The sequence below is a fragment of the Eucalyptus grandis genome, chromosome 6 (genome assembly GCF_016545825.1).
Source record: "Eucalyptus grandis isolate ANBG69807.140 chromosome 6, ASM1654582v1, whole genome shotgun sequence".
Lineage (NCBI taxonomy): Eukaryota > Viridiplantae > Streptophyta > Magnoliopsida > Myrtales > Myrtaceae > Eucalyptus > Eucalyptus grandis.
The window spans coordinates 31,799,133-31,817,933 of record NC_052617.1 but is presented as its reverse complement, the minus strand read 5'-3'; the positions used below and the strand labels follow the sequence as shown (position 1 = coordinate 31,817,933).

Below are 18,801 nucleotides of genomic sequence, written 5' to 3'. Positions count from 1 at the left end.
CGTGTCGCCAGAGAGCAGTTAAGAGGTGAACTGTCCCGCACGAATATTCTCTTACTGCCTGTGCATGCGTTTGTTCACCTCCCAATGTTGTGGATCGACGAAGAACGCCCGGCTTCCCATCTTGTCTGGGCAAAATTTCTTCATCTCTCTGCGTGCATCCACCAGCAAAATTCATTCGATCGATGCCCTTCTCGTCATCTTGATTCGTCTTGCTTTACATGCAACATCGGATGTACGAGCTCACGTGGTGTAGCGAATTGCTCTTTGAATAGTTTTAGAGAGGAAGCGTCATCAGAGGGCTCAAATTATATCGTTCCGCAACGTGATGCCTTCTTGAGCTCGTTGATCAGTCTCGCGTCTCGCGTCTCGTCCGCTCCTTCATGATTTGTCTGGCTAATCGAAACAAAGTGCATTATCTGTTTGATTTCTTGTGGAAGGTTTCATGGCTCGGGCTGAGATTAGACACTTATGCGGATTTCACTAAGTATTGTAAGCTGTAGTCGGAGATTTGCAGATGCTCAGAAGGACGTTGTCCTAAAGGAAATGAAGTCTCACGTCAGCTACCCGGTCCTTACATAGTTGGTTAGTCGGTACCGAGATTCGAAGTTTATGTGGCCGATTGAATAGCAAGATATAAGAGCCTTGGAGATGAGAGCCGTGGGGAGTATAGCCAGGTACATATCGAAAGGGGTGAACACTGTTTCCAGCCCCTTCGATCCGTTTGGTGGAGCAGTGGACATAATCGTAGTTGAACAGCCTGATGGTACTTTCAAATCCTCTCCTTGGTACGTCCGCTTCGGGAAATTCCAAGGGGTTTTGAAGACAAAAGAGAAGATTGTTAAGATATGTGTCAATGGGGTTGAGGTGGACTTCCACATGTATCTGAACCATAAAGGGGAAGCCTACTTCCTCAAGGAAGTGGATGAAGAAGGGGAATTATGTGAGAAATTTCCTTCTGGTGGAGAGAGAGGAGGGCATTCATGGGAGATGTCAGGAAGTCGCAGTTTCAATTCTAATGGGCCTATTTTGAGTGAAGCTAGAAATGAAAATATTATGCTCAGAAGTAATTCTCGCCGATCACGAGCTTCTGGGCTTGTTTCGGGGTGCAGATTGATGAGGACTGATGGTTCCAGGAAACGAGAGGTTGATGTTGGTGTCAGAAGGAGAGGTTCATTAGAGCATGCGGAGATTGCAGCTGAACTTCTGGAGTTGAATTGGTCGACAAATTTTGCCTCTTTCAAGTTCAGGAAAATATATTCTCCTCCTGATACCTTTGACAGTAATATTGTCAATGTGGATGAGAAGACAAGCTGCAAGAAGTCCCTTGTCCACAGTAACCCAGAAACCAGTTTAACGAATGACCCATCGCATGAGGAAGCTACTTCCTGCAACGTGAGTGTGCAGTCAGTTGAAAACATGGACTTCACTGTCCAATGTACTGATGGAAAACTTTCACATTTGAATGGTATCACAAAAGGCATAGCTACATCCACTGGAGGTAAGATGCAAGGCTGAGTACTTAAGATGAACACTTTGATGTAATATTATGAACTGCTCTAAAATATCAAAGAATGTCGAATGGTCAACACTAATGCTGTGAGCATGGCTGTAACTGTTGAAACCCTTTACCCTTTTTTTCATCTTATGTACTTAGTATTTGAAATGAAGCTTAAATTTGAAGTAAGTGACTAGTAGAGTGTGGATCAAGATGTCTTAAAGAAAGTATGTTAATCAACCAGGCAGTCATATATCCAAGGAGCAAACCTATGGAGTTCATTCCTTAACTGTTGAGACATTGAAGAAGTTATGTGCCTCTAATGAGCAATGCAAACAAATATTGCACCATGATAGCAGAGAAACCCAGGGTGTCCATCCGGAAGCGGTATTGATAAATAACAGCAGAATTGCTGAGGTAACTTTCTTCTGAAGTCTTTTATTAAGGTAATTTAGTCCATAAATGATGCTTGGATATGGTATCCATAACATCAGTTGAATGCAGGATACTGCTTCAAGCACCAGGGAAAACAATTTTGTGGTTTTACTAGACTAATGATGCTCGTCTTCCAAATTCTGTCAGCTCCGTTCTATAGTATGGTCGATTTTGATTATTCATTTTTGAGACACTTGTTTTATTTGAATTTCATATCTGAAGCGGCAATCAGATCTTTTGTTAAACCAAGAAGTCAATGTAATTCTCACGTGTGCATAAGTGCAATTTTGAGTTCAATCTCAAATTAATCCACTATTTTGCAAGATTGGGTAGTTCAAGAAAACAACTAGCAAAATGCTTTAGCTGTGCCTGTTTCCTCTACCCAGGAATTTAAGGGGATACGCCACAGAGATACAGTCACAATACTGGAAACTTTTGAACCAGTTGACACCAGCATCACATATGGATCTGTCAAGAAAACAGAATCACCAAGCAGCTGTAGCATCTCCGTTTTCAGCGGCAGAATTAGCCAAGCAGGTCAAAACAGTTCTACTCATGAAACAAGCAAGTTCCAACTCAGTTCAGAGACTATGGACACTACCTATGGGTCATATTGTGGTTTTCTTCTGACAAAAACCCCCTGTTTTCCATCAGAAAATAATTCAACTGGTGAACTTCTTTTGAGCGGCCTTGATGAGTCCAAAGTCAATGAGGTCACTCCAGGGGAAGACATAACATCGGTTCCCATTGACAAAGAAAGAAATCTCTCATTGAGCCCACAGTGCTGCTTGGAACCGGCAAGCACGTTAATTTATGTGAAGGATGAGTTACTTGTGATATCAGACAACTTTGGTCGAGAAAATCCATCAACTGATGCTGAATATGCAGACAAAAGGTCAAGGATCACTTCAGTTCCCACAGGTATAAATAGAGATCATACTTTACCCAAGCCGAAGTATAGGAAAAAGATGTTCAGGGCAAAGACTCCAACATCTGAACAGGTGGCATCATTGAATTTGAGGGAAGGGAGTAACACGGTTACCTTCACCTTCTCAACAGCAATGCTGGGGAAGCAGCAGGTCACTTTTGCACCCTGACACTGTTGAACACTAGGCCTAGAGAATTATTTCAATTCCTTCTCTAGGAAGAAAGCAATCTTACTCCATTACAACTAACATTGGACAATTGAACAGGTTGATTGCAAAATCTATTTATGGAAATGGAATGATCGTATTATTATTTCTGATGTGGATGGCACTATTACCAAGTAAGGCACTATAAACTTATTTCTGAAATAGTAAGGCACTACTATTTCAGATTTCTTAGGTTCTTCTGCTCACTCACTTGACTTAGTTTCATGATTGTAGGCTAAACAGACATTTAGACTGTTTATTCTGGTGCTATTTCTTAGTTTTGGAAGACAATTCAACTGCTAATTGAATTAATGTTGGACGAGTGAGAAGACTTTTGCATAAATTCCCCCATCACGGTCCAAAAAATATGAATTAAACTTTTATGTTTTGTTGTGTTTGGTTCGGGACTTGAACTTATCAAGATGCAAGCCAATGCATTCTTACAATTAGCCCATCGTCTTACATCCACAGTCCACCATTTGGGTAGTATTGCTTATGCCCTTTACAGTTTCTGCTGGACCAATAGGAACCTGTAAATCTTGCTTTTCTGGAGAATGCATTTAGTCAGGTGTCATCAGATAAGTCAGTTTCATTAGTTTGCCAACTAGCCTTTTTTACCTGTCAGACATACGATCTCTGACTTAGCAGCGCTGTAACACTTGATCAATGGAACATCTTTGGTGGTTGTCACTATAATTATATTTCCAAGCTGTGATAAAAGTAAATGAGTGTGCTTTCGCCTTGTTAACAGGCGTTGGAGCATGGACTGCCCTCTTAGAATGATTCACTTGGCTAAAAGTTGTGTATGCTGGAGCTTATGTCAATGCTTTCTTGTTCAAAACCAATTTCAGCAGATTGAGTTTTGGGTCTTGACTTGAGGCTGATGCCTCGGCTTTCACAACATGATCATATCTTTCCATACCATCACTTATCTCAAAATTTTTTATTTCTTTTGATTACCTCTTCCATCATCCCTTCTTGAAGTAGACATTTTTCAAGCTGATCTTATCTCATTGGTCGTAATTTTCAATTTTAACAGGTCTGACGTTTTGGGGCAGTTCATGCCTTTGGTTGGGGTAGATTGGTCACATACAGGTGTTGCACGTCTCTTTTTGGCTATTAAGGTTTGCTGCTTCTTTTAACCTTTCTTGTGAATTAGGTTATACTTTCAAGGAAGCTAAGGAGTTGCTTCTATGTTATAGTTTTGGAAGTCAAAACAGTTCTTAGAATGTCGCAGCATCTTTAGTCCAGAATTTTGATATGATGCCGCCATTCTTGTAAATTTCATTTCAAGGCATAGGCTTGATCCTGAATACTACTGATTATGACAGCAACCAGGCCTAGATACTGAAAGATTAGACCTATATTTCGTATCAATTGTTAAAAACGATAGGACAAGTCATCTGATTTTACCTTTCACGGACCAACCTTGTTCTTCCTTTCAGGAAAATGGATATCAATTGCTTTTCCTTAGTGCGCGTTCCATTTCTCAGGCTTATCTGACTAGGCAATTTCTATTCAACCTTAAACAGGTATTTCAATGTAATTTTGTTCCTAATTGTCCACTCAAGGTTGATCTGTTGAACATATTTGTCGCTAAGTTTCCCTTCCACCTGACCCCTGTGGTGTCTCTTCTTCTTTCGCTAGTTATATCTTCCTTAAATTTGAGTTCTTTCTTTTTCAGGATGGAAATGCCTTACCAGATGGCCCTGTTGTTATATCTCCTGATGGGATTTTTCCTTCTTTATTTCGAGAAGGTATTTCACTCCTATGCATAATTATGCTTAGTTGTTGAAATAAGTGTGCTCTCGAGGTTACTCTATGGAGTATGGCAAAACTTGCGTGACATGAAAGACCAGTGAACAAAAAAAGGCAACACAAGTGAAGATGTGTGGAAAGTGGAGAAATGGCGTACAAATTTTTGTGTTTTGACCACCAGAAGACGTCCACTCCTGAACGAGGACGAAAATTCAGCGTGCCGAATTGGATTACATGAAGTCAAAGAACTCACACAAAACTGGGCTTTGAAATTGCAGCCTTTTGCTCATGCTTCGTATAAAGGAAACAGTTAAAGATAAACGTTCACAAAGCCCTGAATAGAGTATTCAAATAACCTAAATAAGACAAATGTCAGACTGGGTCTCAATTTAGGCGGAGGTCCAATTATTCAAGTCATTACATAAAAATCTCCACTTCAACTTGAACTTCATCAAATTCCCAAAAGAAAACGAACTCACTCGACCTTCTCCACACACCACAAGGGCATTACGTGACACTGCACAAGCCAGTCAAGTCCAAGACATGCTTGAGCTTAGTGAGAGAAAAGGATTTATTGCCATGTCGGATTGGTTTATTTGCAGTACCAATTTTCTTTTTCGCTTATCTCTCTTATGGAACATCTGATTCTTAGATGAATAGCACTGTAGCTATCACCAGCACAATTGTTTCTTCACAATCCGAGCAAAGACAGTCCTGCAACTTGGCCTTCCAGCTGTGAAACCATTAACTAAGAACACATTCCCAGTAACGCTTTTTTCTCGAGATCACCAGCATAACTGATTTGAATGATGCTCATCTAGCATTATCATATTTACTATCTGCTTTGTGTTTCCTAATTCACGTGATTTCCCTGTTTTTTCCAGTTGTAAGGAGATGTCCTCATGAATTTAAGATAGCATGCTTAGAGGTTAGTTCCTCCCAAACCCATGTTGAAGTACACAATTAATCTGTCCGACATGCTTGATACAATAATCTGTTCTATGCGAAATTGTTTGCTCTCGTTTCAAAAGTTTGACACATATATCATGCTTTCTCTCTCTGCATGCACATTGGCGTGTGCATGTGCGCATGTGCATGTGCAAGCATGTGTTATGTCACGATTGTAGTTCTTTTTGTGAACTTTATACGGTGTACAAACAATGTACATAGGAGTTGTTCATTCTGAAATTCTTTGAGGTCCTTTTCATTTATATTATGAGTGCACAGGAGTCTTTCTTCATACTTCCTTCAGCATATAAAATGAGCTCTATGAGATATCTTTCTTCATTCTTCCTATAACATGTACTTATCCGAACATTTGCTTCATTGAGAAAACAGCTGATTTTCATCATCTATTCTGAGTCTGTGCTTGATTCTTTTTCTTCCAATACTTTCTAGGACATCAAGTCATTGTTCCCCTCAGATTGCAATCCATTCTATGCTGGTTTTGGAAACAGAGACACTGATGAAATCAGTTACCTCAAGGTTGGAATACCAAAAGGAAAAATTTTCATCATCAACCCCAAGGTGAATCAATGACTGTGCTAAAGTGGAATATCATGGCATTATAGCATTATATTCTTTGATGAATCTGATTTGCAGGGTGAGGTTGCCGTGAACCATCATATTAACACAAAGTCATATACATCTATTCATGCTCTTGTTCATGGCATGTTTCCACCGATGACCTCACAGTCCTCACCTGAGCAGGTTTGCTTCTGTAACTTTATTTATTTTTACCTATTGTTTCAGACTATATAAACCAGCAGCTGAAAGGAGAAGTGCTGTAGTTAGCTTACCCTTTTTGAGCACTCTGTAAACGCAGCTTCACCATAGATAGTTATCAACATTTTTTTTATCCTGTTTAACTAATATATGCATAAACTATGCAAAATTATGTGCATGAGGGAAAAGATTTGGGCAGAAAACATATCTATATATAGAATATTAAATTGATTGCCCTTTGATTTCCTCCCAGAACACATTTGCACGTTTTGTTTCAATTAAACACTAACTCTGACTGAAGGAAAATGAGATCAACCATTGTCTAATTAGTCAACTGGAGTTCAACTTTAGTAAGAGATCCCTATTTTCAAAACATGGACATGCCTTTGCCTTCCGTGAACTAACACAAGACTATATTCCGCGAGTGATCTTTAAAGACAGAGGAGTCAGACAGTTTAGCATCCAAAACTTTTGAGTACCAAGAATCTCCTATCTTTGGTGAAAAATAAAAATAAAAAAACAAATTATTGCAATGAATTTTTCTTTTTACTTATTTTTGGTATTGATTATTAGAGTGAACTGAGCCTACGATCTGCATATTTTAAGTAAATAAATTATCCTTTGCCGAACTTTCTCCTTTCTTAAGTTAACTTCTTTTACTTTTTGGTAATTCAATAAATTTTATTAATTCCATAGAAGAAAAACAACATCCCTTACAATCCCAGGCCAACAAAGACAACTTTGGCCTACTCAACCAGTTACAAAGCCTAAAGAAACAGAGCGTAAAATTGCTAGTCCAACTACTGAGACCAACAGAAGTGAAATTTGAAAATCTACACTAACTCCTAACCACTGAGATGAATCCTACGGAGCTCGATGCATAAGAACTCTCCAATTTCTACAGATGTCCACTACTTCAGTAGACAACTGCTCCTGCTTCTTGCCATCATGCAACAAAGATTCAAGAGCAATTCAAACTGTGAAAGTGAAATCCACCATGACTTGATCAAAACAGGGATTAACTTCCTCATGCAAAACTCGATTCCTCTCCATCCAAACAATGTATATGAAGCCTTCACATTCCAATTCGAGAAATATCACCTTCATATTTCTGCCTTCTATTTCCTTCAAAGCACAAGGTACTCCACATTCCAATCAGCTGCAGGTCTATTTTATTCAACGGCTTGCTCCTAAACTTGACTAGAAATTGAACACTGGAATAACAAATGTTGCCTGGACTCTGCAATTTTTTTTTTTTTTGGGCATTGGACACATACTCCATCAATATCGCTTCTTCAACTCATGATTGAAGTCTATTTAACAGAGTCAACCATAGTGTAAATCCATTCTGAGGTATGCTTGATTTAAACCAAACAAACCTGTGCCAATTTACTTTAAGTCCATGTTGACTAATGAGATTCCAAGCCTCAAGATTAGTGAATTTCCCATCTTTAGCTCCCATGAAAAGAACTTTATCCGAACCATCAAGATTCGGGAACAACACTCCACATATAGCAGCTTGAATGTCAATAAGTTCCTTCTTGCAGCTGGCCAGCACCACTCTGTTCCATTTATGACATCTGCAACTTTGGCTGACTTTGTAGGGAAGAATCGTAGATAGTTCTAGCTGAGTATCTTTCCATTCGAGCTCCAAATGGATACCATCTATCGAACCACAAAAAGATAGATTTCCCATCTCCCACAATATATGTCACACGAAATTTAAGGATACTCTTGCTTTATAATCTTTCTCCAGGCATTGCTACAACATTGAGCCTCTGCTTGCTTTATACTGACTATGTATTTAAGCAATCCATAGGGAACCCAATTTAAGCGGCAAGCTCCAAAGCATGTTAAGACTGCATTTTGAAGCCCCAATCACCCCTCTCATTTAGTAGTACAAAGAACAGACCAAGCGACCTTTGCACCATGCAAATTAGCAGCCTTTCGTTTCCACAATAAAACAGAGCATTTAGTCTCAACAGCTTTAGTGATTTTTTTTAGCAAGAATGACCATTTGACACCAAAAGTTGATTGGACTATACACCACATCCAATAGACTCAAGTCTGCGAAAGTAGTTAACCATTCGACATAATTTGTCTTCTTCTGTGGTGCGACTCATCAAATTTCCATTTTGTTTTGGTTCCAGGAAGACTATAACTCATGGAACTTTTGGAAACTGCCTTCTCCTGCTATTGACATATGAAGTGGCGTTCCATGCATTTTAGAGGCAGATCCATTTGATGTTAGGCATGTCATTGTTGAACTACAGCAATTGTTATCTCAGATACTATGGTGGAAGTTCAGTCGTTCTCTGAAGCTTAACCCTGTAATATATGGATGATACCGATTCTTTTACGGTCTGAAAATGTTCAACAATTTCAGTATCATAAGAAATGGAAAATCAAGAATCAATTCGAAATGTCGGTTAGAAAATGAATCACCAGCAAAGATCAGCTTAAAAAGAGATGGGGCACCCTCTCTGGTAGTTACCTCTATTGTATACTCCCATCTCAGAGCTTTTGGCTTCGCTCTTGTGGAGTGGGTTTTTACTCTGAATCTGGATTGGTATATTAGCAACAGTCCAACAGTCACATTTTGGTTTGTTTTCTCAGAACTGCAGGATACGCTCGTCAAAAGTTGCTGGAGAAGAGATGCACGTCTCTGTTACATGCAGCCATTCACGGGTTTGTCATTTGATTGATGGCTGCTTTCGCCTGACTGAGATTCATTTCAATATTCTTTATTCACTGTCATGGACTTTTAAATGACATATCTGATCTAATCATATACAAGGGAATAAGTTCCTTTTGAGACTCAGCATTCCATTCATGCAAGCACAGGATGTACTCCTGTCAGTAGTTAAGCCTCATCTGGTTCAACATTCACATTTGGCCCTATCGTTTTTGAGATCTTCAATTATGAGCAAAAGCATTGATGTCGTATTTCTCTTGATTTAAACAATCCGAGAAGGCATTTCGAAGCGAACGAGCCAAGAATTTCTAATGGCTAGTTTTGTTCAAGGTTATCAATCATTTGGCTAGCTTCTCGTGCTTGATCAGATGACTCAAACTTAATCAGTTCCGCCAAAATTTTGGTCACTGAATGGGATGGGGTTTTTCGGAGGTTAAGACTATAGTTAGCCTTCTGTTTGCTTCATGCCAAATTTTTGTAACTGTAGTGGTTTCTCGTAAAGGATATCTCGTTAGAGCTGATACAAACGTAAATTCAATTGCCATATACTCAAACAACTAGAGTGAAGCATACGAGCTTCTATAAACAAGAGAGCTCAACCGTTTCAGATATTATTACATCAGCCTTCAAGCAGACGACTTAGGCCCCATTTGGTTCGGTTTTTCCAAAAGACTTTGGGCCCCCAAAACCCCTTGGGAAAATAATTTGCGTTTGGCAAACATTTTTAAAAGCTCATTTGTCAAATATCAGTATTCCCAATGCTGGGAAGGACCTGCTTTAAGCATTGTCATTTTGGAAATGCAATTTCATTGTTTACCGAGTCACTGTTCATATTCTTCTTCTTCCCCGTTCGTTTTCTTCTTCCCTGCCTGAGAGTCGGGCTTCTCTGGCAGCCACCATCACTGCCTGAGGGTCGCACGTCCCCAGTGACCACCACTTGAGGTGGCATGACTCGCGACCCAAGCGGCGTCACGCGACCTCGAGTGATGCTGCCTGGCATGCGCGAACAAGGCGACACCGACAACCACCTGATTTGGACCTGCAAGGTTGCTGCAGAGATGCCCCGACGGTGGAAAATCTCCAATGGCAATTCGTCGTTGAAGCAATAGCAGCAGAATTTTGAAGACTTCTTCGTGAATTTCCTCAAGCGAGAAAGGAGATAAAAGTGGGATGAAGAATGGGCATGAATCTCCACAGTAGAAAAGAGGCAATTTGACTTTGAAGACGTCTTTTGCGATGGGATGTTCGGACTCTCCAAGTGCGGGTGCCGTGTATTCAATAGAGTGGCCTCCCTTTTTCTGTGGTGTAGCGACCTATTTATAGGTGAGTGGACTAGGGTTTTAGATCAACATCTACGAGAATTTTTTCGAACGCAATATTTCTTCACCAATTTTATTCAAGATTGTGATAAAAAATTTCTCTAAATCCAAATCTTGTAAAGATAAATCGCAATATCTTCCTGTCACATATGCCCTATCACAAAAAATTCATATCCCAGAAAAATTTCAAAAGTTCTATTTTTCACGAGATAATTTTCGATTATTAAAACAAACGGGCTTAGTCCAGCCTGTCAATTTAAAACTCAGAACCACTAATTCGAACCCATCCGCCACCGGTCCAACAAATAAACGCAAAAAATGCAAATGCACAATAAATGCACATAAATCTATATGCTATGTAATTAATATTTTTTCAGGGATAAAGTTAACCCCTAATTTTCTATGCAATAAATGACTAATCAGGTCGCCAAAATTTAGGTGTCAACAGCTGCCCCTCTTTAAAGGTGAGCTCGTAGAGATTGCCTTCAAAGACAAATTGTGACCTAAATTTTGACTATGCACATGCACTGAATGATTTTTTTTTTTGGGAAACGAACCCCATTTTTTAAAATGCAATTCATATGATGTATGGAAATGCTTATGCAAATGCATGATGCGAAAGAAAGGAATGTACCTACAATTACTTACTAGTCAGTGCGGTAAAGCATCTTGAGGTACATGATAAATCCCCATTTACTCTGTAAGTACCTAACTCTCACTTAAGTTCCTTGAAGAGTGTAACAGGTAATAGATTGAGACATTGAGATTGAGAAGAACATTCACATCCAAAGTGAAATGTTCAAAGAATTGAGACATCCAAATTCAGACTGAGATGTCAAGATTTTTGAACTCGAAATACTTAGATCCAAACTAAGCTATAACGAGAAGGATCGAAAAACATTCACATCCAGAGTGAAATGTTCAACGAAAAGAATTAAGACATCCAGATCCAGATTAAGATGTCAAGAGTTTTGAATTTGAAATACCTAGATCCAGACTGAGATATAACGAGAAAGGTCGAAAAAACATTCACATCCAAAGTGAAATGTTTAAACGAAAATAAATAAGACATCTAGATCTAGACTGAGATGTCGAAATTTTGGAAATCGAAATACCTAGATCCAGACTAGGTATAACGAGAATGATTGAAAAACATTCTCATCTAGAGTGAAATGTTTGAATGAAAATAATCAAGACATCCGGGTCCAGACTGAGATGTCATGATTTTTTTGAATCTCGAAATACTTAGATCCAGACTAAAGTATAGCAAGAAAATTGAAGAACATTCACATCCAAAGTGAAATGTTCAACGAAAATAATCAAGACATCCGAGTCCAAACAGAGATGTCATGATTTTTGAAAGCTCAAAATACCTAGATCCAGACTAAGGTATAACGAGGAAAATCAAAGAACATTCACATCCAGAGTGAAATGTTCAATGAAAAGAATCAAGACATCTGGGTCCAGACAGAGATGTCATGATTTTTGAAAGCTCGAAATACCTAGATCCAGACTAAGGTATAACAAGGAAGATCGAAGAACATTCACATCTAGAGTGAAATGTTCAATAAAAAGAATCAAGAAATCCGGGTCCAGACAGAGATGTCATGATTTTTGAAAGCTCGAAATACCTAGATCCAGACTAAGGTATAACGAGGAAGATCGAAGAACATTCATATCCAGAGTGAAATGTTCAACGAAAAGAATGGAGACATCTAGATCCAGACTGAGATGTCTAATTTTTGGAAAATGGTAAAGAAACTTACCTGAAATATCTTACCTTCAAGGAGGGTAGAGTGATCCAAGGTAGTTGGTGTTACATATCTAGGATCCATATCTTTCTACGGTCATCTAGCATTGCAACATTGATTATTCGACCAGGACTCGAACCTCTTTTCGGTCGCCTGAATGTGAAGAAAAATTATGGGGGATAGCTCAATCGAGTCGAGTGTTGGTGCATTTGAGAGGGAAATACCTGTGCAATGACAAGTATTTAAGGTATGGATAGAGATATACTTACCTGGTAATATCTCTGATCCTGGGGGATATGTCTCCTGCAAAACATAGTCATAAGAGAGGCAATATGCATTTGCAATAGTGAACATACATTAATTCAAGAGATGTTCATGCATGATGATTTCCATCAATCTGGCATTTTCATTCCAATCTGAACACATGAGTGTTGTAGATGTGTCAAGTAAGGGATCTTTCGGTTTGAAAGGGCTTTCACTCATCCTCGTTAAAAGGGCTATTTCATCTTGACCTTTGATGCAGGATTTCGACAATCGCTCTATTTCACCATCATCATGCCAAACAAGGGTCTGAGCAATCTCGCAAGTGGTACGACCTTACCAATCTGAGAGGCCTTTAATAGGGACTGTAATGCGAGCTTGGTTAACGGCTTAACAAAAGGGACTCTTTGAGTCGAGGCTATTGAAAAATGAGTGATATTCTGCAATCATCTTTGGGTTTACAAGTCAAGAAACATGAGAAATGAAGCAGAGATTATCTTACTGCACTTCTTCAAGCGATGCTTTCAAACATATGAACTCTTACGTCAATTCAAGTGCCCTAATCTGAAGAGACTTTGCAAAGGACGTAACGTAGGCTTGGTTCATGAGTTGTGAAATGAAAGGATCATTAGGCTCAAAAAGTATTTAGAGGGTCAAAGTTGGTGATCATCTTGACATTTCCACCAATTTTTTGCTCTAATGTTGAAGATTTTCTTCGCATCACAACTCCATTGATTGTAACATTTCAGCATTTGAGTTTTTTAGTACCGCCTTATTAGGGATATGACTCACTTCATCAAGTGTTTGATTTTTTCTTTGGGCATTGGCATTGCTTTTACCAGGCACACTGCTTTTCATGCCCCATTTTTTTACACTTGTTTTCTTTGGATTTGCACAGCCTTCATCTTTTGTCAACATTGTAAACCATGTTACTTGAGTGGTTTGTTTTTCTTGCCTTACCCTAGTGTGGGGGATGATCACCAACTGGGTTTAATGTGAATAAATTCATAAGCTCAAATGGGCTATGCAATGGGTAACAGTGTGTGGGATAGAGAAAGAATTGCTCTTCGTCGTCCTAAGGCATTTCAATTACCGTATAAGTTGCACTATGAAAGCAGTACTCGAAGATTGATGCAAGTGTGAGTAAGAAAATTCCTATTATTCACTTCAAATTTGATCCGAGTATGGGATAATCCTTGACAAGGATAATTTAAAATGCTCTTCATGTGTGTGGGCTCAAAGGGCTAATCAATTATAGTGTTTCGGGTAGAAGAAGAAACTGCCTCTCATCACTTTGGTTGACGTACTCTTTGCGAGATCACCATTTTCCTTGTAGGCATAGAATTTTTCCATACGACTCACTAGGGTTTAGTGTATGAAACAGTGTATGGAGTCGGGCTTGCCTTTCGTCATTCCAAAGCATCCCATTTGACACATTCAATTTATCTCACATAATTCATCAAGGAAGAAAAATGCAAGATTTGTAACAAATATGAACATTTCATTGAGACATTTTATTCATCATAGAAATACTTGCAGTTCAAAACAAGACATGACAAATTCAATCATGGGTAATACTTCTTGACAGCATCAAAATTAATTGGAGTAAAAAATTCACAACCATCCATTTCGTCAGGATCAAAGCACCTCCAGGAAGTACCTTCTTTAGCCCCATATGGGTGGCTGTAATTTGGAGCAAACTTGCCCTTAGGATATGGAAAAATTGGCAACAGCTCCCTTAGAACAAGATCATTTACCTCCTTGGCTTCTATAAGACCGTCCCTGAAACAAAATGTAGATGGATCAAAAAGACAAACGGGGAAAATCATTTTTTTAAAAGATTTTTTTTTTTTGAAAAGCAATTGGAAAGGCATTTTTGTTTTTAACATTTTGACATAGAAAAGCATGATGAAGCCCAGGCCTTAGAATTCTCCTTGGATTTTTCTTTTTGTTTATCGGTTGGATAGCATCACCGAGCTAGTTTGGTGTACCTCATCATGCCCTCAAAACAAAACTTGTAATTTCATTGAAATTCATCAATCAATTACATTTATTGAATATAAAATTTGAATTCAAGTCCTAAAAAGAAAGTGAAAAAGAAGAAATCGAAAAAAATCGCTAGATAGCAATAATAACTCCTAAAAAGCAATAAAAAAATTCCCGCACGGGGGAATGTGCAATAGTAATAAGTTACTCTTGCGGGCCAGGGCCCATTTCTTCCAAAGGTCCTTCATCTATGACTGTTTGGTAGCCAAATCTGGCCTCTACGACAAACGACGCGTCACCTGAGGTCGCACCCCCAAGCGGCGTCGCTTGAGGTCGTGACCTCAGGCAGCTAGATTTGGCCGCCCAGCAGTTGGCCGGTGGTTAGCCGGTCGCCAGCCGCCGGATTTGATTTTCAAATTAAAAAAGAAAAATAAAATAGTAAAAGTCCATTACAAATGTGAGTTTTGCCAAAAGATTTTTTTGCTAAAGTTACCTTTCAATGTTATTTGAGATTACAATTTACCAAATAGTATAACATTTCGGAAAACCTTTTTACCTCAAAGGTTTTTACATTCTCCCAAGGGTATTTCACCAAACCGAACCAAACTACAATTTTCCCACTAACATGTTTCTTTGCGAAGTCCACAAGATCGTTGATCTCATTCTCATCGATGAAACAGTCACCATTGGTGTCTGTTGTATGCATCACGTTGCCACTCTTCCACCCAGAGAACCATCCACCACGGCGACCCGGATGGCTTCCCGGAGCTCCTCCTTGCTCGTTCTCCCGTGTCTACGTCAAATCTTTATAAGCACATCTTGAACTTCTCCATGCTCATCTCACGCTTGAAATTACCATCCGAGATCTTGTGGGTTTTTATCGCCATTGTCAATGCAGCAAAGTGTTTCTGATCTTTGTGTGTTATGTTAGAGGGATAACAAAATGTTAATAGTGTGAAAGTGCTGTGCGGGCTTATTATACTCGTATACCAGTCACATTCAGCCACCATAAGCAGTAGAATAAGAATCTCTTTGAAAGTGAAACGTGTTTATTGTGATGAGTTTGAATGTAGCATAAAGGCGATCAGGTTATCTTCTCCATGATGTACTGATGAATAGGCTAAAACCTTTTCTGTAGGAAGATAGTTGGCATCAAAACCGTAATATATCGATTTGTCAGTTGCCATTTGATCCACTGCGCATTAAACTCAGGTTTTGGATTAACTGTGACCAGATTCTTCCTTTCTTGTTACCTCTTTCATGAGAATCACAGGTAGGTATTTTATCTAGAGCGAATTGGATGTGCTAAGCGTATATATCAAGAACTTCATATCGGAGTTTTAACTGTTAATTCATATAGGGTTAATACCCTGAAAAATCCTAAACTGGTACACCTGTGACAAATTTACCCCCAAATTATTTTTTTAACCATGAAAAATCCCAAACCGGTACACCTATGACAAATTTACCTCGACTAATAATAAAAAAAACCCTAAACTAGTACATTTATGACAAATTTACCCAAAACTAATTTATTCGACTGCAAAAAACCCCAAACTGGTAAATTTGTGACAAATATACCATCCGCTAAATTGAATTAATACCACAAAAAAATCACAAAAATTGTAAACTGTGACAAACGGAGCGTAAAATCCCAAATTGGTAAACTAGTTAACTGTCACGTGTTATTTAATTTAATAATTTGGCGGTAAACTTTAATGAAAACTAACATAGGGTAAATTTGTCACAAGTGTACTAATTTAGGATAAATTTGTCAAAAGCATACCAGTTTAGGATTTTTGGTGGTCAAAAAAAATAGTTTTTGGTAAATTTGTCACAGGTATACTAGTTTGGAGTTTTTCAGGGTATTAACCCATTCATATATACGTGCTTGTTTCCTCAAGACTACATGCAATTGCCTCGTTGTGAGTACGCCCGTCGAGTTCGAGGAGTTCCAATTTAGGTCATGACCAAGTTGTTTTAGATGGGTCGAGATTTGGTTTGCCAATCCTTGACGACCCTACGGCCCATGCCAAGTGTGTTAGGACAGGCTGGAAGCACCCAATAAAAGCTCTTACCCTAATCAGGCTATTGACCCCTTTTACCGATCATCTTTTATGAATTCTTTCTTTTAGGTTGCGTTTGACAGTCGAAATAAAATTCAGGAGAGGATATGATTTATCATATTCTACGTTTGGTACTAGCTCAGGATAGAATAAAGTCGAATATAATGGGAATATAGACCGGATAAAACTATCTCATAAGGGAGGTGGGATAAAGGTAGATAGGATTTCTAATGTTATAGTAAGAAAATTATTTTCTCGAATAACAAACTTATTAAATTAACAAAATTGAAATTATATTTCAAGATAATTAATATTTGAATTCTAATTTAAGAAATTAAAAATATAAAAATAAAATTATTTTTAATTAATCTTATTTTAATTTATATATTCAACTTTGATTCTATCTTATAATAAACATTCAATCTATAAATTATATATTTATACTTATTATATATTTGAGGTATTTTTGTATTTTATGTATGTTAGTATAGTTTACTATTTGATAAATTTTTATTAAAGAATGATAAAAGGGGATTAAAAAAATAATATAAAAAAGATGAAAAATAAAATAAAAATAAATTAAGGAATAGTGTATATAATATGCCGTTACATGATATAATGTGAATATATTCGACCTTAATACTGCGATACACTAAACAATTGACAGGATATAAAAAAATTCTAATATTTCATATTCTATCCTATCTAGTCTTATCCCGATTAAAAATCCGGACGACCAAACATTTTACAGTATGCAGAATTTTCACATAACCAATATACTAATCCAGACCAATAAATAGAAAACTCACCCATGTTAATTGAGAAGGCTCTTGAATAACTTCAGAGTTCGTTCGCATGTCATGCTAAGAATTCAAATACTTCAACCATCTCAAAAGGTCAAGAGTTTAGCAACAGAAGTAAGTGAACGATGGTTCAAAAATGTGGAATGGGACTGAATCAAGCCATTCTCAAGGGCCGATTTGAACTAATTTTGTTGCAGTAGCCATATGTTTCGGTTCTAGAAGGCTACCATTGTGAACTTTCTTTGCCATACGTTCATCGCTTTTGCCCTGCTCCGCTAGAGCAGCGTGACGAGGATTGATAACCGATTTTTCATTGACAGATTTACTGCGAGGAAAGTAGCTCGATAGGCCATCACGTGATTTGCCAAATGTGACAAAATACAGATTTCGCTGCAATGCGTTAGGATCCTGGGTAAATGCAAATGTTGTCGCAATTTGTAAGTTTCCGGCAACGAAAATTTCGTAGCGAAAAGTTGTCGGCGTTTCTGAAAGTGGTATTGCGAGACCAAAGTTGGGTCGTCAAAGTACATCGAAAGTTTCATTAACTAGAAATGCCCTTGGAAAACGAAAACTCCACGATTGTAGCTACCATCCATGATAATTGTCCAAATATTTCTAATTATACTGTACGGCAACCAATTCAGTCATAAATTTTTTGAGCGTGTTAATTTAATCTTAAACTTTTTGACGATTTGACTTGGCTAGAAATTGTTGAAACAAATGAATTTTGAAGCTGGTAACCAGCAATACACAATGGCCGGCGAGGGTTGGCCTCATTTGGGCAAGGTGAGCTCCCACCTCGCCCTTGCTATATCTAGTCCTCATTGGTCCTTGCCCTTGCTAGATCTGGAAAGGCCTGGAACAATGAGGGCACGACCCTTGCCAACCCTCCCTTGTGGCTAGTCTCTAGCTGTAGATTGAGACTAATCACTAGCAAAAAGAAAAGGGAAAAAAGAAAAATTCAGAAAAAACTTGAAAAAATTTCAAAAATTGTCCATATTAGTGTTGGCCGACCTATGTGGGCCAACATTCACATAAGAGATTTCTAATCAAAATCGGCCAAAATAACTAAATTAACAAATTATCAAAAAATTTAGAACTAAATTGATATAATCAAAAAGTTTGGAATTGAATTAGTTGCTATACAATAGATTTAGAATTTTTTTTTGATAGACTTTTTTTCACAACAGGCTACACAAATTGCGGTGAAGGTTTGTATTTTTTATCACTAGCAAAAAGGAAAGGGAAAAAAAAGAAAAATTCAGAAAAAACTTGAAAAAATTCCAAAAATTGTCTATATTAGTGTTGGCCAACCTATGTGGGCCAACATTCACATAACAGATTTCTAATCAAAATCGGCCAAAATAACTAAAT

At 38.1% G+C, this 18,801-nt stretch overlaps 1 protein-coding gene across 1 annotated transcript; it reads left to right on the top strand.

The window, feature by feature from the left end:
- The first annotated feature begins 648 nt into the window (after positions 1-648).
- On the top strand, positions 649-8,753 carry LOC104451859 (phosphatidate phosphatase PAH2). The gene is made up of 11 exons (XM_010066429.2): positions 649-1,498; positions 1,740-1,912; positions 2,317-3,009; positions 3,124-3,197; positions 4,103-4,187; positions 4,509-4,595; positions 4,748-4,820; positions 5,706-5,749; positions 6,220-6,348; positions 6,424-6,531; positions 8,697-8,753. The coding sequence occupies exons 1-11, from the start codon at positions 649-651 to the stop codon at positions 8,751-8,753; spliced, it is 2,373 nt and encodes a 790-aa protein (XP_010064731.2).
- Positions 8,754-18,801: the final 10,048 nt, after the last annotated feature.